At 61.3% G+C, this 23,616-nt stretch overlaps 2 protein-coding genes across 6 annotated transcripts in view; one reads left to right on the top strand and one right to left on the bottom strand.

Annotated features, from left to right (window-relative positions):
• Positions 1 to 1,978: 1,978 nt before the first annotated feature.
• On the top strand, positions 1,979 to 10,635 carry YKT6 (YKT6 v-SNARE homolog). The gene is made up of 7 exons (XM_056113477.1): positions 1,979 to 2,137; positions 3,204 to 3,286; positions 4,737 to 4,837; positions 5,821 to 5,925; positions 6,532 to 6,597; positions 8,436 to 8,537; positions 9,361 to 10,635. Exons 1-7 carry the CDS (start codon positions 2,034 to 2,036, stop codon positions 9,394 to 9,396), a joined length of 597 nt encoding a protein of 198 aa, XP_055969452.1. The 5' UTR covers positions 1,979 to 2,033; the 3' UTR covers positions 9,397 to 10,635.
• A 2,544-nt stretch (positions 10,636 to 13,179) lies between these two features.
• Positions 13,180 to 23,616, bottom strand: part of CAMK2B (calcium/calmodulin dependent protein kinase II beta) — a 69,551-nt gene continuing 59,114 nt past the window's right edge. For 2 of the 5 annotated variants that reach the window (XM_056113470.1, XM_056113468.1), the window contains 7 exons: positions 22,692 to 22,729; positions 22,541 to 22,612; positions 20,366 to 20,410; positions 19,388 to 19,436; positions 14,457 to 14,532; positions 14,234 to 14,328; positions 13,181 to 14,080 (listed from right to left, as the gene is read on the bottom strand). In XM_056113470.1, the coding sequence (XP_055969445.1) occupies positions 13,848 to 14,080; positions 14,234 to 14,328; positions 14,457 to 14,532; positions 19,388 to 19,436; positions 20,366 to 20,410; positions 22,541 to 22,612; positions 22,692 to 22,729 (608 nt within the window). In that variant the 3' untranslated portion in view covers positions 13,181 to 13,847. Of the gene's footprint in view, positions 14,081 to 14,233; positions 14,329 to 14,456; positions 14,533 to 17,759; positions 17,874 to 18,487; positions 18,569 to 19,387; positions 19,437 to 20,365; positions 20,411 to 22,540; positions 22,613 to 22,691; positions 22,730 to 23,616 lie in introns of all 5 variants that reach the window. The other 3 variants (XM_056113471.1, XM_056113469.1, XM_056113472.1) reach the window with 2 other exon arrangements.

The raw sequence follows: 23,616 nt of genomic DNA on the forward strand, positions 1-23,616 counted from the left end.
ACAGCGGTAGGGCCTTGCATGTGGCCTACATGGCCAGCCCGAGTTCGATTCCTCCGCCCCTCTCGGAGAGCCTGGCAAGCTACTGAGAGTATCTCAGCTGCATGCCAAAGCCTGGCAAGCTACCCGTGAGATATTCAATATGCCAAACACAGTAACAAGAAGTCTCACAATGGAGGCGTTACTGGGCCCGCACGAGCAAATCAATGAACAACGGGAGGACAATGCTATATTTTTCTTCATTCTTCACTTCCAACAAATTTTAAAAGCTAGGGGATTTTTCTAGAGGGTTGTATTTCAAAATGACTCTGTTTTCATTTTTCTGTCAGTGTCTAGTTAGAATGGAGGTGAGACTCTATATCCACTCTCAGTCAACTTTTGAAGCACTCTGATTGTATTCAGGTCTGCACTTTGCCTAAGAGTCATAAAGACTTTAATGAATGAAACCTCGGACCATTTTTCTGTGTAGAGATGAAAAAGACTCAGAGGGGTTAACAGTTTGTTTCCTTTGTGATTTTGTGGTTTGCAGCAACACCGGAATTGAATCCAAGTTTGAAGCAATACTAGAACTGGATTCAAGTTTGTGGCAATCCAGATATTGATCTAAGTTGGGTGACAGTGGGGTTATAAGGTGAAGGTGAAGCTTCCTATTCAGAATGATGCACTGGAAGTCGGCGCCACAAAGATCAAACAAGGCTTCCTTGGGAAATGGGCTCTGAGTGAGGTCCCAGAGAGGGAGAGGGGCCAGGCTTGGAGGTGGGTCGTGAGAGAATTCAACACATGCCTCGAGAATGCCATGTTTCTTATTAGCAATTTTCTTAACTCAAATCTGTTTCTATGTCCATAAAGTGCATATATAATATGTAACATATATATTACATGTATATATGATTTTTATATATAAAAATTTATAAGCATTCAATGAGACATCACAGGCAAAGTGCTTGATGTAAGGGAAACAAGGTCGGTCACTGAACACATTTTTAATCCATCCCAGGCCCTTTGTACAACTTCCAGTGACTACAAAGGGTTCTCTTGAAAAACTGTTCCAGTCGCCCCATTGGGGCGCCTGTCCTGACATGTTGTGACACAGTTCTTGGGTGATCACCTAGCATTGGCCAACGTTTGTTCTCAAGTTCAATATCCAAATCTGCAGGCGAGGAAGGTGTTACGTGAAAGAGCAAGTAGAAAGACCTTCCTTCAACAACAGGGCTATTTAAAGCAATAAATATTGACAGTAGGTTAAACCATCACTACCGAGGGCACATTTGGTAACGTCCAGAGACATTCTGGATTGCATACGGAGGGTGGGCTGCTGCTGACATCGAGTGGGTACCAGGCTTGTGATTCCGCCTGGAACACGTGCCTAGGAGCGTGCCCAGCATCCGAGTTACGCAGGCCACGTGGTCGATCTCGCCGAGGTGGAACCCCGGCTGGAGAGTGACGCCTAAAGCGACGCTGGGACCGAGTCACGGTCCGAGGCCTCCGCAGAGGCTGTCTCACGCGGTCCCCGCAGGCGAGCGCTGAGCACCACGCGGCCGTGGGCGGTGAGTCCCGCGCGGTGGCGGGAAGCGGCTCCGCACTCGGCGACCCCTCGCTCACTCGGAGGCGCGGGCGCGGCCTGGGGCTGGCCCAAGGGGAGCCCGAGCAGAGCCTCTCGGGGGTCCCGGCCGCTCAGTTCACTCACGTCCCAGGAAGGCCACCGGCCATACACCGAAGCCCAAAGCAGGTGACAGGGCTGCGCGCCGCGAGAAGCCGCGGATGCCGTGGAAGGTTCCGGGCGGCCCGCGGGGCGGGGCCTCCGGCCCGGAGGAGCCGGGAGGAGCCTCGACGCCGGAAGTGCGAGGCGCGCAGGCGCGGCACCGCCCGCTCGCGCGCACTTCCGGTTACTCCCTCGGGCTTCCGTTGGGCGTCGGCGCGGCGCCTGCCGGAACCGGAAGCGGCCGTCGAAGCCGTCAGCGCCGGGCCGGAGGGGCGGTGGCCGAGCTGCTCCCGACGCGCGGCTGCTGCGGGCCGCCGGCCGGCCGCGCGGCGCCATGAAGCTCTACAGCCTGAGCGTGCTCTTCAAGGGCGAGGAGAAGGTGCTGCTGCTGAAGAACGCGCACGACGTGTCCTCCTTCAGCTTCTTCCAGCGGTCCAGGTGCGGTGGCGCCGGCCCTCCGCCTCCCTCCGCGGCTCGGCGTCCAGCCGGGCCAGCGCGCGCCCCGCCCCGCCCCGCCCCGCCCGCCCCGGGGCCCCGCCGTCGTCCTCCCCGGCGCTCGCCGGGCTCCGACCCCCAGCCAGCCTCGGCGTGGTCGCCCGACTTCTCGGCCCTCCGCGTGGCCCTGGCCACGAACGCGGCTCTGTCTTGGTCTAATCACGGCCCTCTTTGCTCTGCCTTGCAGCGGGTTCGCCGCAAGGCCTCTGCGGGGTTTGGAGCTGGGCTCTGTGCTAAGCTTGATGTGGATCGACTTTATCTGTACGGCGAATCTCAGTTGTATACCTGCAGTCCAGTGCCTTGCCCGAGGGCCCATCTGGGAAGAGGCGCCCGTGGTGTCCGGTGGGAGGGGCAGGCCTGACCCTCTGTTATGCACCCGGGGCAGGCTGGGGGTTTGCAGCCCGCCCTCAGGAACCTGCCCCGGGGGTTCTTCGTGGGCCACCCCCCAGGCCTGGACTGTCGTGGCTGTGACCTGCCACACTGGCCCGGAGAGGAGGGGCCAAGGAGGCTTCCCTCGCAGTCTCATACCATTTCCCTATTCTGCCCTGCCTGCGGGTCGTGCTGACCGAGCCCTGTCCCCAGGCAGAGCCAGTCCTCCCTACGGGTGTGCAGTTTCCCGGCGCAGTGACACTGTGTCCCTCCTGCTTCCTGGAAGCTCTTGGCTTTGAGAACAGGAACTGGCTTCTGTCTCTCCACTGTGTCCCTTGTGAACTCCAACCTGTTTAACTAGAGCTGGTAGAAACTTCCCCAGAAGTCCACGAGGGGGTGGTTGGGTGGACAAGCCAGCAAGCAGGTACCTAGAGGCTTTCGTGGTTGTAATGATTGGTGATTATCTGTGTTTGTGCTGACTCTCAGAGCACTTACACTTGTTGCCATTACTAGTATTGTTGCTTCTGCTATTCCGGTTGGGAGGGAAACCGAAAAGCACCGCGGTGTCAGTCCCAGAGGTCCCTTTCCATCATACTGAGGCTAGGGGGGACAGGGACAGGTGACGTGTTGTGTTTCTTAGTGCCGCAGAATTCATGATCTTCACAAGCCAACTTATCGTGGACCGCTCACAGAAAGGCAGTAGAGCTTCAGTCCGGCAAGAAGGTGAGTGAGTGGGATTGACCCCAGCAACCCGCAGCTCCACACCAGGCAGGAACTGAGACCCCACTCCTGCTGGTTCTTTCTGTTTTCCCCCTTCCTCCTCTTCCTGTCCATAAATCCTGTACCCAGGTGTCCAATCGTTGCTGTTGAAGCAGCCTGGGTACAGTCAGCTCCACAGCTCACACTCAGGATTATAGTTCCGATCTCTTGGTATGGGGAATGATTTTGTGTCAGCTCCTCTGGAGTGTAGCCCTCTCAGGAAGAATTTCAGCTAGCTGGTTCCAGTGCATCTGTGCTACTTACATTTTTTTTTTTTTACCGGGAATCTGAAAATTCACTATGCTGTTTTCTTCACTATTTTTCTTTTTTTCCCTGCATGATACACATTTCCCAGGAGAACTTGTGGTGTTTATTTTGGAGGCATTTGTTTATAGGTCTGAAAGTTGTGTGTGAACCTTATCAGGCAGAAACAAAGTTCTTTGCCCTTAGTACCGATCTGGTCACATGCTGAGGAGACACTATCGCTGGCAGCCACGGTGCCAGCTGGGTTGGACTCAGTTCTCTCTGTGATCCCTCCACTGTTCACATCCCAGAAATGAGATTGAATCATGGACAGTAAATGCCTTCATCTCTCCTCAGACTGCCCATCTTGCCAACTGTAGTTTCCTTGAAGACATGTCCTGGCCTTGGCCAGCTTCTCAGGGCCAGGGAGTGTGTGCACCTTGACCCCCCCGTTGGAATCTGACTTCTTTGGGAATTGTTAGTGAGGAGCCCCTGAGCTTCTCCTCCCTGCTCTTGAGTCTTTCCCTTTTCTGATTCTGTCTGATTCCAGGGAGCTCAGAGTTTCCCCTCTCTGGTTTGTGTTTTTCATTTACCATTGGAGTTTTCTGGGGGAGCAATTGGAGGACAGTCGCCGCCCTTCTTTCCTAGTGTGAAGATCAGCTCTGAGCTGTGACCCTCTGCAGGGCCCTTGCCCACGGCACTGACAGTGTGGCTCCGGCTCAGTGGCCTGGGGCTCCAGACAATAGGGGCTGCGTTTTCTTCTAGTCGGAGCTTTTCCTCCACTGTTCCCACCCCCCCAAGAGCCCTGTGGAATAGAGGAGTTGCTGCGGGGAGCGGCTCCCTGCCTTTGATGCTCTCTGCCATCTCGAGGGTCCTAGACCCGAGCCGAGGTCCTGCACGACTGACTGGGAGGACCCTAGACTTTGTTGCCTGGGATGTGTTTTCAGCCCCGGAGGCTCCTTTCGGTGGCAGCTCTGCACTGAGTGGGTTCTTGTCCTAAAGCAGGTGTTGGGCCCAGCTCCCGTGCATGTTACTCTGAGTGTTTCCACCTGGCCCCGCTGAGGGTCACTCCGCAAACCTCTCTCTCAGTATCTCAGTGTCTGACTGACCTGGAGAGCAGAGTCTGAAACCCCTCCTGTTATTCCCCTGTGCCCGACCCCGGTCTCCTCAGGATACTTATGCCATGTCTACGTGCGACCCGACAGCCTTGCTGGAGTGGCCATTGCCGACAGCGAATACCCCTCCCGAGTGGCTTTCACCCTGCTGGAGAAGGTAAGTTTGGGGTTTGGCTGGACTGGACTCCGCGGGCCACTGTCAGGAAGCGATGGTGCCACCTGGCTCTGGCTTCCCTGTCCTTATGCTGAGCAGGCGCCTGGAGCCCTTCCCTGTTCCTCCTCGTCACGTGTTTCTGCTCTCTTGTCCTGAGTCGCGGCCTCTCCCCTGCTATTCTCTTGGCCTGTGACTTGCAGTTGTCTGTGGAGTCAGGCTGGACCTTTGGTCACAACATTGTTGCCCTCACTGAGGCTCTTCTCCCATCTCTGCCTGGGCCCTATAGTTTGGCTGGGGGGTCAAGCCCTGCAGTGCTCAGGGCTCGCTCCCACTGGCGCTCAGGGGACGAGGTGACTCTGGTAGTTCAGCTGGGCCTCCAGTGTGCAGTGCCTGTGTTCCGGCCTGGGAACACTTGCCTCCTCCGGCCCAGTCTCAGCCTGCAGTTTGGGGAGAGGGTTTCCCGTGGGAGGCCTGCTCCTTCGTGGGGCCAGTGCCTCTGCATTCTTGAGTCCAGTGTGCGAACGCCATGTTCAAGTGTGAGCCCCTGTCATGCGCCCTGTGCCATTGTGTTAATAAAGGTTGATTCTGCAGTCCTTACAAACTCTGGCCATGTCTCGTCTCTCCCAAAGCATTAGTATACTTCAAAGGACATGAAATCTGGTGGTTATTGAGAGCCGAAGGACTTAACCTTCATTTTTAAAGAATTGATTTTGAAGAATTGGTGGGCCTTTTTCTTCCTCCCCTAGAAAGTCACATCCTGAACAAAGTAGAACTCCACAGTTCAAAAAATGCCTTGGAGACTGACCTGTTCGGTCTTCAGTTCCTGGAGTATTGAAGAAGGAATGTGGGCCTGGGTTCCCCCTTGTCATCACTGTCGGCTTCACCCTGTCCTGGGCCCGAGGCCCCAGCACCTCTCAGGGGTGAGACTCCAGGGCCAAGCCCTGCTGGTGTGTGAGTGCTGTTACACTAGTTCCTCCACTTCGCAGGTCCTGGACGAGTTCTCCAAGCAGGTCGACAGGATAGATTGGCCAATAGGATCCCCTGATACCATTAACTATACAGCCCTGGACGGTTACCTTAGCAAATACCAGGTATGTGGAAAGACCATCATGTGAGCCTGTGTGGGCGGGGGGAGAGCCAACAGCCCTGGTCCTTGAGGGCCTGGGGGCCTCCGACTGCCTTGTATTTGGTTTTTCCTTTGGGGGGGTGGGTGTGCTCCCAAGGGTGCTGAGGAAGCCTTTGGACCCTTCCCAGGATTGAGCATTGGCTAGCAGCAGTCCAAGAATGTGGTACTGAAAGTCACCCAGGCTGTCCTGGTATTGTTGGGGGTCTCCAGGCTTGTACCTGGCAATGCTTAGGGGGCCATATAGTACCAGGGATCGAACTGGTGTTGGCCACATACAAGGCCTGCACCTTAGCCCCATGCTGTCTCTCCAGCTCCTTGTTTGTTTTTTGAAAAATCTGCTGGGGGCCACACCACGTGGTTTGGTGGTCGCAAGGCTGGACTTGCGGGCCCCCACAAGCTGGTCTTAGCTCTGTGTAAGAGCCAGACACTTGGCCCTGCCAAGCTTGGTGTTGGTGCCCCTCTGGGAAAGGCTGAGTCTCCGGCCCTCCCCGGACATGATCAGCCCCTGTGCACATGTGTCCCACGCACTCTGTTGAACTGCTGTCCTGACAGTGTCCTTGTTTGTGTCCAGAACCCCCGAGAAGCCGACCCCATGACTAAAGTGCAGGCGGAATTAGACGAGACCAAAATCATCCTGGTAAGCAAGACTTGGGGGTGCCCATCCAGATACCCATGGCAGGAAGGTTGGCCAGTGGCCAGACATGTAGAGTTGGTGCCAGCCTATGGGACCAGGCCCGTCTGCAGAGGCCTCAGATTCTGACTCAGACAGCCCGTGGTCTGTGTGTCCCGGCCCCATCTTGTGGCACTTGTTGCACGGGTCTGTGCTGTTTTGTGGCTCTCCTTCACGCCCTTCGTGTGGGGGTTCGAGAACTGTTGTTGTGCCCTCACTGTTGACTGCATGCTCCGGTGTCTGCTGGCACAGAGCTGTCTGAGGGGCACCCTCATTTCCGATCCCTGCTTCTAACTGCCTCTTAACTCTCAGGCTCTCTTTGGGAAGCTGGAAGCATCTGTTTTGGCTTGGTCCTTGTGGCTTCTGCATCTAAACGGTCCCCTGCTCCCTGTCCACCAGGCCGGTGGCCATGACTCTGCCCCCCTGGAGACTCGACTACAGGGTCTGCACAGACTCCGATAGTCTGGTCTCCTGTCAACCACCTGGGCCTCACTGAGCACCGCCCATTGTGCCACTCCCTGTATTTCTTGTCTCGCGGTGACCCAGGATCCAACATTCTGTAACGCGCATCCCAGTGCCTTCAGAGGCAGCTTTTCTGGATCTTTGAAGCAAGGGTCTGAAATAAAAGCTGGACATGAAAGCTTGCCCAAAGCTTTTCCTTTGTGACACATTTTTCTCTCCACATGGTCTAACCTGACTCCTCTTGTGCTGATTCCGGGACACTCCTTGCTGTCCCCCTGCCTCCATTGCAGCGAGAGGGCTCCATCTGCAGCCCCATCTCTCTCCTCAAGGGTTCCCCTTGATATTTTTTTAATTGAATCACTGTGAGCAACACTTAACAAGGCTTTCATGTTTGAATTTCAGTCATTCAGTGATCGAACACCCCACCCCTTCCCCTGCCTCTATGGCAGACAGTTTCTCCCATATTCTCTCTCTACTTTTGGGGTCCCCTTTGATTTAAACACTATGGTTTACAGCATTGTTTTTGATGGATTCGTTACAGGCAGTCAATATTCTGACCCCAACCCCACCACCAGTATGACCTTTGTTCCACCCTGTCCTTATTTTCCCACCCACGTCCCAAGCCTGTGTCCTGGTGGGCTTTTGGTTGGTTTGACTAGTCTGTCTTCTCCTGACTGTGTGTTTTGCTTCCGGCGCTACTGAGGACTTGCTCTTGGTGCTCGGGGTGCCAGGAATCGAACCTGGGTCATCCACGTGCAAGGCAGATGCCCTCCCTGCTGCACCTGTTGCTTTGGCCCCTAAAGCTTTGTTGTTGGTGTTTTGTTTGGGGCCGCACCTGACTGTGTTCAGGGCTGTCTTTGCATTCAGGGGTCACTCCTGGCGAGGCCAAGGAGACTGCATGGGGGGTTAAACCTGGGACAGCCTCGTGCAAGACAAGTGCCCTCCTCGCCACCCTGTTGCTCAGCCCTTTCTGTCCGTTAGACTTGATGTGAGGCATCTGAGTCGCTCCACTGTGAGTGGGCTACGGGGCATCTGCTCTTCTGTACTTTCCCACCTGCTTATACTCCGAGGAGACCGTAGGACACTGAGTCTCTTCCTCTCAGGCTACCTCCTGTGAGCTGGGCCCCTGCGTGGTGGAGTACTGACTGGAAACTGTGCCCAGAGTGCCATCATGTGTGCCATGGGCATGTGTTTGAGAAGGGCTCTGGGTCCCAGTTAGAACCTTCTAGGTCCTGTCACCTCCACAAATCTGGGTGCGGAGCCCAGAGTTGATGCTTTGCAGTGTGGGGCTTCATCGGGGCCCCTGCCACGGGCAGAGCAGAAGATCTCTCTCCCTTGCCCAGCACAACACCATGGAGTCTCTGCTGGAGCGCGGTGAGAAGCTTGATGACCTGGTGTCCAAGTCCGAAGTGCTGGGAGTCCAGTCTAAAGCCTTCTACAAGACGGTGAGGCCCGCGCCCCGCTGGCCCTGGGAGGCCCGTCCCAAGAACTGTCACAGCATGTCCGTCCCGGGACCCTTGCTTTGAAACTAGCGTGTTCTCTGAGTCAGTGACGTGTGGTTGGAGCGAAAGGACCCCAAAAGATCTGTGATGGGGCTCACTCGGGCACCACCTTGTCCCCAGGAGAACTGAGGGCAGCACCCTCCCCAGGACACTACTCTCTCTACCCCCAGAAAAGCTGAAGGCCTGTTTCTCAGTCACAGGGGTACCCCCAGATTTCTGCTGTCTGCTGCAGAGTCAGGGGCAAACCCATCAGCTGTACGCTCTTGCAGCTGGGGTGCATCACCCTAGCAGGCTTCCGCTGTGGGAGCCCCAGGTTCCACTACTGGCACTGAATGGCAGCCCAGCATCTAGCTGGGACTAGCCCTGGGACGTTACTGGGCGCGGGGCCCAGGGGGTTGTGTCCACTTTCCTGCTTCTCTCCCACGTGCTCAATCTCTGCTGCTTTTTCCTTTGTTGGAAGTTTCCTCTGACCAGGCTGCTGGGCGGGTGCCTGGGAGGGAGACGGGGATTGAGGGGGGGTGCCGAAGCAGGAGCCACCTGCCAAGTGGGGGCTGGCCTGTCATCCTCAAGTGTCCCGAAGAAACAGCTTGCAGGGCATTCTGGGAGCAAAGGAGTGAGATTCAAGTCCTTAGCCAGAGGGACCGTGTTTGCTTCTCGGTGTTTGGCTGCTGGTGTTGGGGGCCAGAGAGGGTTGTGGCTTCTCCCTGCACCCCAGGCAGCCCCCCACAGTCCGCTTCCTCAGCTCTCTCTCGTTGTCTCTGTCAAGGCCCGGAAACAGAACTCCTGCTGTGCCATCATGTGACAGCCACCAGTGAGGTCCCTGCCTGAACGTCACCGCCATATGCATCAGGACTGCAGCCCCCAGAGTCTCTAGAGAGCCGGTCAGGGGGTCCAAGTGGGACAGATGACGGTTCTCACTTTAGAGCTCCAGGAGGAACTGGGGGGTATTGGAAGGGATCTGGGGGTGGGGGACATCGGAATTCATATGTCTGGTAATTTTGGAAAGGTATTTGGGACCCCAAACGGTGTGTCTTTGGGGCCAAATGAAACCATAAATTTTTCACTCATGTAGATACTGAACAGCTTGTTCTCCACTTTCCCTGCGAGGCCCGAGTGCCGCCCACGCGGGCACAGCCAGGGAGGCAGAAGCAGCTCTTTGCGGTGCCCCCATCTGTCCATTCAGCATACTGACACTCCAGTCCAGGGGGCCCCATTGTGTCTTGGGGTTCCTATGTACATTTACTGTGTTGACACTCATCAGAGGCAGAGGGGCCGGCGCACTTGACGGCAGGCCTGCTGGGGAGTCCGCTTCGCTCCAGGGCTACGTGGAGAGGAGCAGGGTCCGAGTCTGCCCTTGGTCTGCCCTGGGCCTCAGGCCTACCCCAGCAGTGCTGGCCTGTGTTCTTATGAGCAGTTCCCCTTTCCCTTAGGCAGCAGGGCTCCAGGCTGACGGCCTGAACCTACAGATGGCCTTTCCTGTGTCCTGGGCACAGTGATGCCTGGTGACTCCCTGAGCTCTCAGCCCCGAGTCCTCCTTCTGTGCCCACCTCCCCAGGGCCCCCTGCTTGTCTGCTGAGCATCTCTAGGACTCAGACTCGGCCTCGAGAGAAGCCCTCTTGAGTGGCCCTGACAGTGTGGCCTCCTCCCTGGGGAGAGGTGCTGCTTGGGGCCCAGCTGAGCCCCTCCTGGGTGGAAGCTGGGATCTGCGTGACTCGGAGGACCGGTCCGCCCGACAGACTCGCCTTCTTGCTGCCTTTTCTCTGGGCACTGAGCTGACCAAAGGACTTTGGCCAACCCCTAGAGTCGCCTGCCCACGTGATTTTCTACTGCCAGACCCTCGGGAGGCACAGACTTGGCCTCATGAGCATCTCACAGGGCTGGGGGAGGAGGGCACAAGGGCATGACCCTCGCGGAGCAGGTCGAGGAGTGGGTCCTGCCCCTGGCACAGCAGGAAACCATTTGGCAAAGAATGTCATTTTAATAACTGGCCTAACAGCGATGTTGAAGAGGTTCCGGTTGGGATAAAATTGTCTTTGAAATTCCAAAATGATTCTGTGCTTTCTTTGAGCCTCAGGGCCCCATCTGTGGAGAGACCGCGCCACCTTAACCCCCAACCCTGTCCTTTCCCTGAGGTTCCTGGCAAGAGCCAGGTGGGGGAGCCCCACCCTAGGAGAGCTGCGTGAGCCCTGCCCGGGTGAGCCCCCTAGTGGCCACAGAGTTGGGAGTCTGAGCACAGTCTGCCCGAGTGCAGCAACTAGGCAGGCACTGGCAGCATCTCCTCCTGCTGCCCGAGGACTTTGCTCCTGCCCTGTATTGGGACCTGTGGCAATCTGCCTGGGGGTTTCTGGCTGCACTGTAGGCTTCCCAGGTCACCCTCAGCCCCGGGAGGCTTATATAGGCACCGCTTGGCCCTGGAAGGAGGGCCAGTGCCTGCCACACACGCCTGCTGCAGTGACCTCGCCCCAGCGCTGTGATGGGTGCTGGGAGGGAGCTGGCCTGGAAAGGCTTCTCTGATTACAGCGATAGCGCAGAGCCCTACATCCATGCCCAGCAGGCCCTGCCTCCCAGGCATTGGCCTAGATTCCCCGGGCCCCGCCTGCCCTCCAGCCTGCAGCGAGCTGCACAGATGGGCGTCCAGGCCACCTGCCCCGCACGGGGCTGGAGAAGAAACCCACCACACTCCTGCAGCTCGTGAGGGCGAGACACAGAGAGGCCTTGGGGCCTTGGATGGTGCCTTCCAGCTCAGGCGGGAGGCAGGCGGAGTTGAGGCAGTTTGGTGGTTGAGGCAGTTGGGTGAGCAGGGTGCACCTCACCTCCTACATGTCCCCTCTGGGGAAGCCCAGAAGACCTCATGGCCTCTGTGAGGGAGACTGACCTCGTGGCCCCCAAGGGGGAGCCCGACTTCACATGGTCCCTGTGGCACGGTGTATCCGACCAGGTCCAGCTTATGCCTCTCCCCACATGGCCACGCCAGCACCTGCTCAGTCCACTCAGTCTGTGTGCCCATGCTGTGGGCACGAGGGTGGCTGGCCCTCCTGAAGGACAGTGCAGAGCCCAAGGTCAGGAAAGCAGGGGTCACAGGTCAGCGGGTGTCTCCTTGCTAGGAACAGCCTGAGAAGTGGGGCCCTTTTTCCTCCTGCCTCAGGCCCTGCTGCCTTCCTGCCCCCACACCTCCACCTGCTGCTCTGGGCTTTCATGGCCCTGCCACTCCCTGTCCCCAAAGCCATAGCTCTGCTGTTGCCCCTGGAACCGTGTGCATCTGGGCACACTTGGGGGAAGGTGAGTACCCCTCAGGTGATGGGAGCAGTGGGGCAGGAGGTGAGCATCACACTTGACACATTCTACACTTGGGAGAAGCTGGGCTGGAGGCGAGCACCACCCTGGAGTGACAGACGTGGAGTGGGGCAGGAACTGCCTTCCTGGGTGCTACCTGCAGGCTGGGGGCAGACTCAAGAAAGGGGGCTCTGAGCCCACATTCAGGGCTGACAGGGCTGCTGGGATTGTAGTAGGGGGTATCTGGGACCTCTGCCCTGTGACGGCCCAGAAGGACACCCCGAGTCCTGGCTTGTTGTGCTTCCTCAGGCTCGGGGCTTTTCGCAGCCCTGAAAGTGGGGCCCACGCTCAGAAGAACGGGGCCACTGCTCAAAGCACCCAGCCACACACATGGCACTTTGTCCTTGTTTTTCTTTTATTTGCAGTTTCCCGAGACAGGACAAAATAATTTTTGTACACTTACAAGGCTCAGAAAGAAAAGACAATGAAACTCAGCAAAAAGAGAAGAGGGAAGGCTGGCCAGCACCGCGGGCAGCTGGCCCTGGGCAGGCCAGCCACCGCCGCGCCACACCGCAGACATCGAGCGAGAAGAGTGGTGTGGCTTGCTCAGGAGGGGTCATGCAAAAGAACTGTCCCCCAGAAGGAGTCCCCAACGATCCCAGACAGGCAGGTCTGTGGGGACAATGGTGGGTGGGAGCGGGGAGGAGCCCCAGGAGGTGAGGGTGGCCAGGCCCCACGCTGTCCGTGGCAAGCCCTGTTGGATGTTTACCCTGTGTCCATGGGGGTGCGGGAGACGGCTGTCCTGAGCACAGCCGTGGCAGGCATGAGTGTCCATCATGTCTGTCGGTGGACGGTCCCCTTGGAAGTCAGCATCCCCATGTCCTGTCCCCATGCTGTGCCCCTCCCCAGCTCGGCTTGATTTGTGGGGCAAGAGAAAGAAAATCCTTGTTGAAATGATTTGGGGGGGGGCTAGGCACAGGGGCAGGAGGAACCCGCATCTCTGCAGCCATCACCCCTGACTGAACCCCAAGCACAGCCCAGCAGGTCTCTAGCCCACCGTCCCACAGTGCCTGGGGCACGCAGGGCCCACGGTGACCCCGCTCCCCTCTTCCCATGGCAGCCTCTGCCCTTCTCGACCTTCAGTGGCTCCCCACTGCCGCTGGACTCCAAACGCTACCTCAGCGTCACCTACCTGACCCCCTGATGGCACCTCCTGCCCTGCCTGCAGCGTGGCCTTCCGGCCGGGGAACACGGGGACCCATGGGGGCTGGGGTGGGGGAGCAGAGAAGGAAAAGTCCCCCGACAGGTGACGAGGCTGGTACACGGGCCCTGCCCGCAGGACTGCAGGCCAACGGTGGCACTAAGGTGAGTCCTCTCTGCACCTCCCGCCCCCAGAAGGACCTGGCCACACAGGGCACGGGGGAGGAAGGAAGGGAAGCTGGAGGGACCCCATAGCCCCTGCCCAGACAACAGCTGACTTCTGATGGCAGCCATGCAGGCGGGGAAGGGGGGTGCTGCGGGTGCGGGGATGGGCACCACTCCACGCCACAGGCCCTGGACGAGTTCATGGCCGGCTGTCCCCAGCGGCCAGGAGCAGACGGACACACGCGGAGCTCGGGCAGGGAGCAGCCAGTCGGTTGCAAGTCCCACAAATGCCAGTGACTTTTACAGCTTTTCCTTTGTGAAGTGTTTTTTGTTTTTTTTTTCCTTTCCCCATTTCATCCAGCATGAAATTTTTTTTTGTGGTCGTCGCTGTCATCTTGTTTTTAAAAAGAAATCACACATCTGGTCTTGGTTTTCTGCAGACACGGGCACCAGGGGAGAAACGAGGCAGACACAAACATGCGACAGGCAGGCCTGCGCCCGAGGGCGGCTGGCTCCAAACATCCATCTGTCCCGCGGCAGCGGCGCACTCTGCAAAGGGGACAGGGTCAGCGGCGGCCGGGCCTTCCCCGCCCCGCGCGGCCGCGGTGCTCACCTTCACTGCAGCGGCGCCACGGGCGCGCCCGAGCAGTGGAAGTGCACGTTCTGCCACTTGCCCTCGCGGCGGTGCCACACGCGGGTCTCCTCGGACTGGCTGGTGCGGGGCCGGCCCTGGCCGTCGATGTACTGCGTGAGGCGGATGTAGGCGATGCACGCGGCGTCCTCGCCGATCACGTGCACGTGCGGGTTCAGGATGGTCGTGTGGATGGGCTTGCTGTTCTTGGCGAGCACTGCGGGGCAGGCAGGGCTGAGCGCCCAGCACCGCGATGCTGTCCGTCCCCTCCCGCGGGGACCCGTGGAGCCCGACCCTCCGCGAGGCTCCTGGCGCGCCCCTCCAACCAGACCCACCCTCCGCCCACGCCAGACCCCGCCCCCTCACTCACGGTTCTCGAAGTAGAATCTGTGGAAGTCCATTCCTTCCACCAGGTTGCCCAGAGCTTCGGGTTCAAATGAGGTCAGGCCTGGGTCGCAGATTTTCCTGGGGGCCACACTCATGTGATGGGTGGGCGTGGCTCGGATCCCGCCTCTCCCCTCCATTTCCATCAGCCCTCTCCCTAGGGAGAGTCGCCCTACCGCCCCCTCCCCCCCACCGGGGCCACCACTCACGCGTAGGCCTCGAAGTCCCCGTTGTTGACAGCCTCGATGAGCTGCTCCGTGATCTTGATGATCTCCTGCTTCCTTGCTGTGGGAGATAAACCCGTGGCAGCGCATCTGCCAGGCTGGGCAGCACCCACCGCCTCCTCTCCTGCAGGGCCCGAGGCCGGCCCCCCTCTCAGCCAGCTGGAACTGCCGGCTCCACGCCTTAGCTCCAATCAGCTTTGCTTTTAAGGGACAGAAATGACCTGTCCATGGTACCGAATACCTGCAAGATGCCAGCAGGGGCCCCCAGCTGCCACGGCCGCGACCCAGCACCGGCTCTGGGGCTGCTCATTGTCCTGCACCCCAGCCCAGAGCCCCCCACATCTGACAATGTGGGACCCCAGGGCACAGTAGAGGGGAGTGGCCCTAAGCCTAGGGGTCCCAGTTCTCCAGGTCCCCCTTTCGTGTTGGCCAGCATCATCAGTCCACACCCTAGCCCACTGCGGCCCCGCAGCCTTGAGAAAGGGCTTGCCCGTGGCCTCTGCTCCATCAGGCCCAGTCCTCACCGGCACCCCAGGGTGTCTAACCACAGCATATGCCCAAGGTATGGAAGAAGCAGAGAACACGGGACTCTGCACCCTGCTGGCTCAAACCACCCACTTCCTGCTTGCTTCAGCCATCTTCCCATGTTCCCTTTAACCTTGCTCTCTCACGCTCTCGGAGAGAAGTTTCATCCTGAATCAGGTGCTTCGCCACCTCCATGCACATGTACTCACAGCCAGCACACACACACACACACACACACACACACACACACACACACACACACAGGCATGCACACATACATGCGCACATGTGTGTGCATACATGTTGCATGCACACAGCATGGTGAGCTCTTAAAGTGGTAAATACCTGTGATCAGCCTCAGCCTGAGACACGTGTGATCCTAGCAACATTCCCCCAGGACCCCTTGAGTCTCTGCTCCCCCCATGAAGGATCAGGTCCAGCCCCAACTGCACAGGACACACCAGTGCTGGGCTGAGCATGTCCCAGCCCTGCAGTGGCCACAGCCGGCCCGTGACAGCACGCTGCCGACCTCCAAGGGGTGCCTCCTCCGGCACCCACCGACCCCGCACCTCAGAAGGCAGGTCACCCCTGACTCAGGAGGAGCTCACAGACAGGTGCTGCCTGTGTGTGTGCGCACCTGAGCATTCATGCCTGTACATGTGTGTGCCTGTGCCTGTGTGTGTCTCTACATGTGTGCACGTGTACCTATGCCTGGGTGTGCCCTGTACATGTGTCTAAGTGTGTGTGTGTCCGTGTATCCCGTGTGCCCATGCATGTGCGTGTGTGCTGTCTAACGCTGCGTAACTGCATCTTCACGCAGCAGTGACCGTGCCCAGGCTGCGAAGGCCAGTTCTGCTTCTGCCGCTCCCTTTCCTCCTGGGCCCTGGACGTGCTTCAGGACTGAGGCTCCGGGAGCCTGAGATGGGCAGCAGGAGAAACTGCGACTTCAGCCCCCGCGGGCCCCCTGCAGTCCTGCTCCACAGCCAGCTCTACCTGAGCTGCAAAGCGGATTGCGCCCACCTGTCACCCTGAACACCCTCTGGTCGTGAGCCTCTCCCTCACCTTCAGCACCCGGAGCCCCTCCCCCAACCCCATTCCCCTGGCCCCGTGCGCAGAGAGGCCTGAGGCTGGGAAGTGCAGCCCAGAGCCTGACCCCTGTGGATCCCGCCCTCTCTGCCCAGCAGCTGCCCTTCACCCAGCCCGCCCCCGCCTGCCTCCTGCCGCCCCTGTCCAGCACCCCACTCTGTGTGCAGGGGAATTCTGGGGAGCGCCCGACTCATGACTGGCACGTGTCAGCCTCCTTGCCCCCCCGCACACCTTTTCCACAATGTTCACAATGAATTCTTTTGGGGTGCCAATGTTCAGGAGTTACTCCTGGCTCTGTGCTCAGGAATTCTTCCTGATGGTGCTTGGGGGATCATGAGGTCGGCGACATGCAAGGAAAGCGCCCTCCCCACTGCACACTTGTTCCGATGGGCCATACCCCGCTCGAGTGAAGCGGCTCTGGGGCTTCAGGAAGGGACACGGGGCGTCTGAGTGAATGAGGGCACGGGCAGAGGGCCAGGCCCACACAGCACGTGCCCTCTGAAGCCGGACCTTGAGCAGGGGCCACCTGCCCACATGACATGCTTATACGCGGACTCCCCAGGTCAAGCCCGCTAGCTGGGGTCAAGCTGCCCTTGCTCCCATAAAACTTGTGGGAGGGAGTCGAGGGAAGGGCAGAGTCTGCAGGAAGGAGTCCCAAGATAAACTGCACCCAAGCTCCAGCCTTTTAGGGACAGGTGAACAGGCTGGCAAAGTGTCCAAGAGGACCCCAGGGCCCCAGGCTAGCCCCAGCCTGTCCTCAGCTACTACTGTGGGGGTGCAGGGAGCTCGGTGACATCAGCCCATTTATGCCCAGACAGCAGGCAGGCTCGTCTGGGGGGAGGCACACGCATCAGCCCTCAGGCTCTCGGGAGCACTGTGGCCACTGGCTGTTCCCCCCCAACCGCCCAGTCTCTTGTCAGGGCCCCCTGCAGCCCTGCCCCCAGAGGAAGCGATACTGAGGCCTCGGCATGAGCGGGGGCAGGAATGCAGCTCTCAGGGTGCCGTCACCCTGCGCGATTCTGCAGCTCCCCTCACCCACCCGGGCTACCTCTCGCCCCTTGCCTACCCACTGCACACCCGACCAGACCACAGCTTTGGACCTTGCAGGGCCCTGCCCAGGACCACCGAGCGGAGTAAACCTGGCTGCTCCGTGCATTCTAGAGCTCCCGACTCCTGCCCCAGCCTGGGGGGGGGGGGGGTCTGTGGAAATGTGGGGGCATCCCCTCCCGCCTCATGCCTGTCCTAGGCAGACACTCACCCAGCCATTCGGCGGCCATGCCCGGCCCTGCGGCCGCCCCCAGTGCCTGGTGCCAGCCCGCAGCTCCGGGCAGTAGGCTGGGCCCTGTTAAGTGATACCCTCTGCCAGCAGGTGGCTGCAGGTGGCTCCTCCCTGTCACTGTACCCCACGTGGCATCCAGAGGACCCGCCCTTCCAGCTGCCATTGTGCAGTGTGGGCAGCCTGTGTTCCCCTGCGTGCTGGACAAGCCCTGTCCCTAACTGGGGTGCCCCAGGCATTGGAGGCAGGAGCCCGGAGAGCTGCTCTCCCCACGGCCTGTTTCCTGAGGCCAGGGACCCTCAGCTCCCCTCTCTGACCCCCCACACTGGACCCTCCCAGAGTGGGCCAGTGCACTGCAGTGGAGTGAGCCCTTGGGAGTGGCCACTCAAGCTGCTACTTACTCGGGGTGGGTGGGGGGCCAGGGAGAGCTGGAGACGGGCAGGCCAGGGGGGCCTCTGCTTCTGGGGTCCCTGAGCCCCTTCTCACGGAGCTCAGGAGGTCAGAGATCCTGGGGGCTGGGTGAACAGACAGAGGGGGACACAAGAGGAGGAGCACAAGCAGGAGCTGTGGGCCGATGAGCCAGGCAGGTGGGCAGGGGACGGAGTGGGGATCACGGGGACGGAGGGACGGAGCGGCGGGCGACAGAGGACACAGTGGGCACAGGGATCGGGGGACACACGGGGAGTTCGTGGTGCAGGGAACACGAGGAACCGGGGCCCGCTAGGGAGGTCACGTGGCAGTAAGCAGGGCCCGGGCCCTCGCGGGGGGGTGGGGAGGCGCGCGAGGCGCAGGCAGAGCAGAGGGGGCAGCGGGGGTGGCCCTGCGGGACAGGGCAGGCGAGACGGGGCCGCGGGTCCCAACTGGTGGAGCAGGGCTGCAGAGAGCGCATTCCCGGCACCCTCATGAGGTCATGAAGGTTCTCGGTGGTGAACGGGGGTGGGGGGAGTGACCTCATAGGGCTCTGGGACCCCCAGGAGGCCTGGGCCAGACAGTGCAGGCAGCAGGGGTAGCTGGGGGCCGGGTCCGAGGGGACGCAGGAGCCCCGAGAGCCTGCACAGCTGCGGCGTGCTGAGGGGCGGGGCGCGGGGCCGTGGGCAGCAAGGCAGCAGGCTCGGGGGAAACTACTTACACGGGCTGGGCAGGGGGCCCTCAGCTTCTGGGGTCCCCGAGCCCCTTCTCACGGAGCTCAGGAGGTCAGAGATCCTGGGGGCTGGGTGAACAGACAGAGGGGGACATAGGGGGCAGACAGACGCAAGGCGAACGGCAACAGGCGGGGCTGAGGGAAGGAACAGGACAGGTCTCACTCTGCCCCGCCACGGGCCCGGCCCCCGGGAGACCTACGGGGCCCTGGGGGTGGGCTGGGCCCCATCTGGGACAGGCCTGGACGCAGCTTACGAGGGCCGGCGGGCTCTGAGGCAGGGATTCTGGGCCGGCTCAAGCCGGGTGGGCACTCTGGGGGTGGTGGCCCCTGGGCTCAAGAAGAGAGGCTGGGTCCTGCCCCCCATGGTGCCCCCGATGTGCTCCCACCCTTTCCTCTCCTGCCTACAGGGGCACAGGCAGGCCCTGGGAGGCAGAGAGCCTGTGTGGGCAGCCCTGAGGGTGTGGGCAGAGCAGCCCTGGTGGGGTTTGGTGGCCTGGGTGGGGGACCAGAGTGCCGGGCAGGGAGCAGTCTACTGGACGTGCAGGGTTTGCAGTGCTCAGCAGTCCTGTGCGCTGCCCTGCATGGGGAGGGCAGCCCAGAGGCCTAAGCACAGACAGACACAGTTTCCCTAGAGCCCTCCAGGGTGCTGTTGTTGACCCAGCCCCAGAAGTTTCCCTCTTGCCTGACAGTGACCACCAGTGACCGCCAGCCCAGGAGGGACACAGGTTAAGGAACCTTCGATGGAACCGAGCAAACATAACCTCGACTTGTTCCCAGGTGGCAGCCGGGGCCCCGCAGCCAGAGGGCCTGGTGAAGGGGAGGCAGGAGCCCGGCGCCCTGCACACAGCCCTGGACATGGCCCTGGCCCGGCACGGCGCCTCCCAGTACCTTTTGTGTCTTCGTCCTCGATGGTGGTGTGGGTGCTGTCAGAAGACTCCTGGGGAGACAGGGGAAGGGTCAGCGCCAAGCCTTGGTCCAGGACAGGAGACGCCCCCAAGCGCCCAGCCCAGGCCCCGAGGTAGGGCCGAGCTTCAACCTCTCCGGGTCAGGAGACAAGGTGTGTGCGTTGCCCCCGCTGCTCCTCCGGGAGCCTGGGGCAGCCCCGCGCACACGCCCCCACGGCCCTGGCCAGCCCCCAGCCCCCAGCCCAGCAGGTAGTCCCGAGCACACGGAGACGCCGCTGCCCCTCAGATGAAGCACCAGGCCCCACCTGGGGCAGTGAACCATCGGGGCAGGACTTCCACAGTCCCCTCCGGGACTTAGCCCTCAGCCCACAGCCCCCAGGAGGCCAGGGGGGCTCAGAGGGGGCGCGGCCCTGACACGGGGAAGGAATTCCCGTGCCCAGGAAGCCCCGGAGCGAGCACCCATGGCCCCCTAGGTTCCCCAAGGAGCCCGCGTGGGGTCTGGCCGCAGCCTGCGGGTAGGCGGGGGCCGGCACCTGCTGCACACACTCAGCCGCCTGCCCTTCCCTCCCGCACCCCAGAGAGCCAGCCCCTTCCCTGGCCCCTCGTGAAATGCCGATGGGATGGATGCCAGCGCAGACGGAAGGGCGAAGTCAGCAGGAAGCTGGGGCTGCACAGTGAGCGATGGGGGGAGGGCCGTGGGGTCTCGAGGCCCACCCTGCCCCCGGGACCAGCCCCTCTCTGGCTGCTTGGGGCTGTGTGTGCCCCGGAGGAACAAGGCCAGAGCAGGGCAACGGGCAGCTGGGCATGCCCCTGAGAAGTGAGCCCCGCTGCGCCCGGGGCAGCGATGGACTCTGGGGGCTTGGCCTGGCCCTGGGAGGGGCCGCCCCCCATGACCCAGTGGGCAGCGCAGCAGCCGGGGGCCAGGCCGGGGCTGCGGTGGCAGGGCGGGGGCGCTCAGTACCTTGATCCCGTCGGCGGGGTTATGAATGACGGTGGTTTGAGGCTCCTACAGAGGAGAGAAGCACAGAGGGGGGAAGAGGCCAGGTGAGACCCGGGACAAGGCCCCGGGGAGGAGCGGGCCGCAGGAGGAGCACAGCGGATGGAGCACGGACTGCAGAGAGAGCGCAGACCGGGTGGTGCACGAGCAAGCGGCGGAGCCTCAGAGGGAGATGGAGCTGGCGAAGCTGCGGCCACCGTGGCTGCCCGGCTCTCAGCCTGACACGGGCTTGGAGATGTTATGGGGTGTGGTGGCACATGGATGGATGGGTCCGAGACGGGGCTGGCTGGGAGGCTGCTGGGAGGCCCCAGGCCCCCCTCCCACCACGCCCAGCTCTGCCCCCTCAGGGGGCCGCCCCCACTCCCCAGAGGGCCAATGGGCAAAGTCACGGTCAGCGAGGAGCCGGCCTCGAGGACACCAGACCCTGTGGCTTCCCTCTGTGCAGAGGGCACGCCCACCCGTGCCTGCGGACCATGAGGTGAACACAGATGGTCGGCCCAGGTCCTGCCGCCCAGGGGGCACCCCAAGAGCACTGTGGGCGCTCAGGGTCTGCAGCCCTCAGGCCTGCCCACCTCCCTGCCTCGCTTGCTGGTCCAGGCCTGTGTAGCCCTGAAAGCCTCTCACTCGACGCCAAAGTGAGTAAGGAGAGAAGCCTGGCCCCAGAGAGGACCCCAGCACAGCCCAGATGTCCCCAGATACCAGACAAGACCCCAGCACATCCCAGGTGCCCTCTGACCCCAGAAATGCCCCAGGACAGCTCAGATACCCCCTGACTCCAGAGAGGCCGCCAATATAGCCCAGGTGCCCCTGAACCCCAGAGACGCTCCCCAATACAACCACGGTGCCCCCCGATCCAGAGATGCCCCCAGAACAGCCCAGGTGCCCTCTGACCCCAGAGAGGCCCCCCAATACAGCCCAGGTGACCCCGACCCCAAAGATGCCCCTAGGACAGCACTGATGCCCCTGACCCCAGAGAGGCCCCCAATACAGCCCAGGTGCCCCCTGACCCCAGAGAGGTCCCCAGCACAGCCCAGGTGCCCTCTGACCCCAGAGAGGCCCCAAATATAGCCCAGGTGCCCCCCTGACCCCAGAGAGGCCCCCAATACAACCCAGGTGCCCCCTGAGCCAAGAGGCTCTGGAACAGCCCACACTGCCTGTAGGGTGGCCCACCCCACACTGGGGCAGCTATGCTGAGAGGCTGACAGCTCCTCTACCCTGGCAGATGCAGCATGGGGCAGTGGGGAAGGGGGGTGGCCAGAGGTCAGGGAAAGGGCGGGGGGCAGTAGTGGGAAGTGGGGAGTTGAGGGTTGGTATGGGAGGGGCTGAGGGGCCGACCCCTGCTTCAGGTGTGCAGGAAGGACTCTGAACAGCCAAAGGCCTCTGAGGCGCTGGGACCCGCTGAGATGCACAATGCCCTGCAGAGCACGGCCGGCCCCAGGCACACTCGGATATCCAAGGGAGCCCCGTTCCAGAGAAACGGCTCCGCATGTGGCCCAACAAGCTCCACAGGGCCGTGCCCACCATGCTGGGCCCCGTGACCCCGAGGGGACTGTCCTCGCCTCCCTCCGGGGAAGCCCCTGCTCCTGAGCTCTGCTCTGCGTGTGTGTGTGTGTGTGTGTGTGTGTGTGTGTGTGTGTGTGTGTCCCTCCCTCTATTCCCCACACAGACGTGTCTGCCTTTACTCTTCATCTCCCAGAACACCTTTCTGAGAGAGGCGACGGGCCAGGGTCGCCTGGTGGGACAAGTCTGCCGCCCGCCCTCCTGCCCAGAGCTCCAGCCTGGAGTCCAGATGGGAAGACAGGGAGGCTCTCTCCTCCCGCCTGCAGCACAGGCAGAGGGGCTGGGGGGGGAGCAGTGTCAGGAGGGGGGACACTGGTGGTGGGATGGCGGGAATGTGTACTGCAAGGGGCAGGTACCGGAACACTGCATGACTGAAACAATTTTGTAACTATGTATCTCACCGGGATTTAAAAAGAGATTACAGGTGGGGGGGTGGGATTGAGGGGTCAGTACCAGGTGGGCAGTCAGCACTAGGACTAGCACCAGGAGGGGGTTACGGAGCCAGTACAGGAGGGGTCAGTACTACGAGGGGATGGTGCCAGGAGGGGGCTGAGATTGGGCACCAAGAGGGATCAGTACCAGAGCAGCAGGAGGAAGCGTCCCCTTGGGGCTGGTGGCCACTCCGCTGTTTTTGGTGCTGTTGCTCTGGGGCTGTGGAGGAAGGGAGAGGCACCGTTAGGGGAGGGCCTGGGGGGCGCCCGGCACCCGGTGCAGAGTCGGCGGGCCTCACCTTGACTCCATCTGCCTTCTTGTTGAGTAGACTCTTGGCTGCTCTGTGGGAGCAAACCGGGGGCCTGAGTGAAGCGGCTTCCGGGCCCCCAGGGTCCCCGACTCCCCGCGGAACCCCTCGGCTTCCAGGCAGGCTTCGGGAAACGGGATGCAGCTCTGGCCGCCTCCCCAGAGGCTGCCTGTCGGGGGGGGGACCCCCAAGCTGAGCGGGCAGCTGGCTGCTGCTCCCGGCTCGGACCGCCCACTGCCCAGTGCTCCTCCCCCACTGCTCTCAAAGCGCCCGCTGGCCTGGTTGGCGGGGGCAGAACTTGCTCTGTGCCCACCCACCCCCGGCCCACCTGCCTGTGTCCCAGAGGCCCAAGTGCACCCACAGTCACCGCACCCCTCCACGCGCTGCAGTGCAGGAGCCGACCCCCCGCATAAGGGATGGAGCTTACCTTGCGAGAAAGGGGCGGCGAGACGGGGACAGGAGGGAGGAGAGAGAGAGAACAAGGTTTGTGTTGGTCAGGCGGGCACTTGGCCACACACGGAGCCCGCGCGGCCCCGCCCGACACAGCGAGGTGCAGAGGTGCAGTAGGGCCAGGGGCCAGGGGCCCCCGCAGCTGCTCTGCTGACGCCACCTGGAAGTGCCACCTGTGCCCAGAGCAGGAGCAGAAGCACCGGCAGGCGGGCAGTGCTGGGCCGCCTGCGAGAGCCAGAGGGGTGTTCACGGGGTCACCTCCCCACCCCACCCTCCTGACAACCCTGTCTAGCCCCCTCCCGCCACACCCCTTGCCCCACTCGCCCATCCCTGGGCACTGAGGGCACGGGATCTGCAGCACCCCCTGGCGTCCCGGCCCTGCGTTCGCTGAAGGCCCCGGGCAGGGGCCACTGTCTGAGGCCAGAAGCAAGGCTGCCACCTGCTCAGCACCGGGGGGGCTCACAGC

The sequence above is a fragment of the Sorex fumeus genome, unplaced genomic scaffold (genome assembly GCF_029834395.1).
Source record: "Sorex fumeus unplaced genomic scaffold, SorFum_2.1 ptg000020l, whole genome shotgun sequence".
NCBI lineage: Eukaryota > Metazoa > Chordata > Mammalia > Eulipotyphla > Soricidae > Sorex > Sorex fumeus.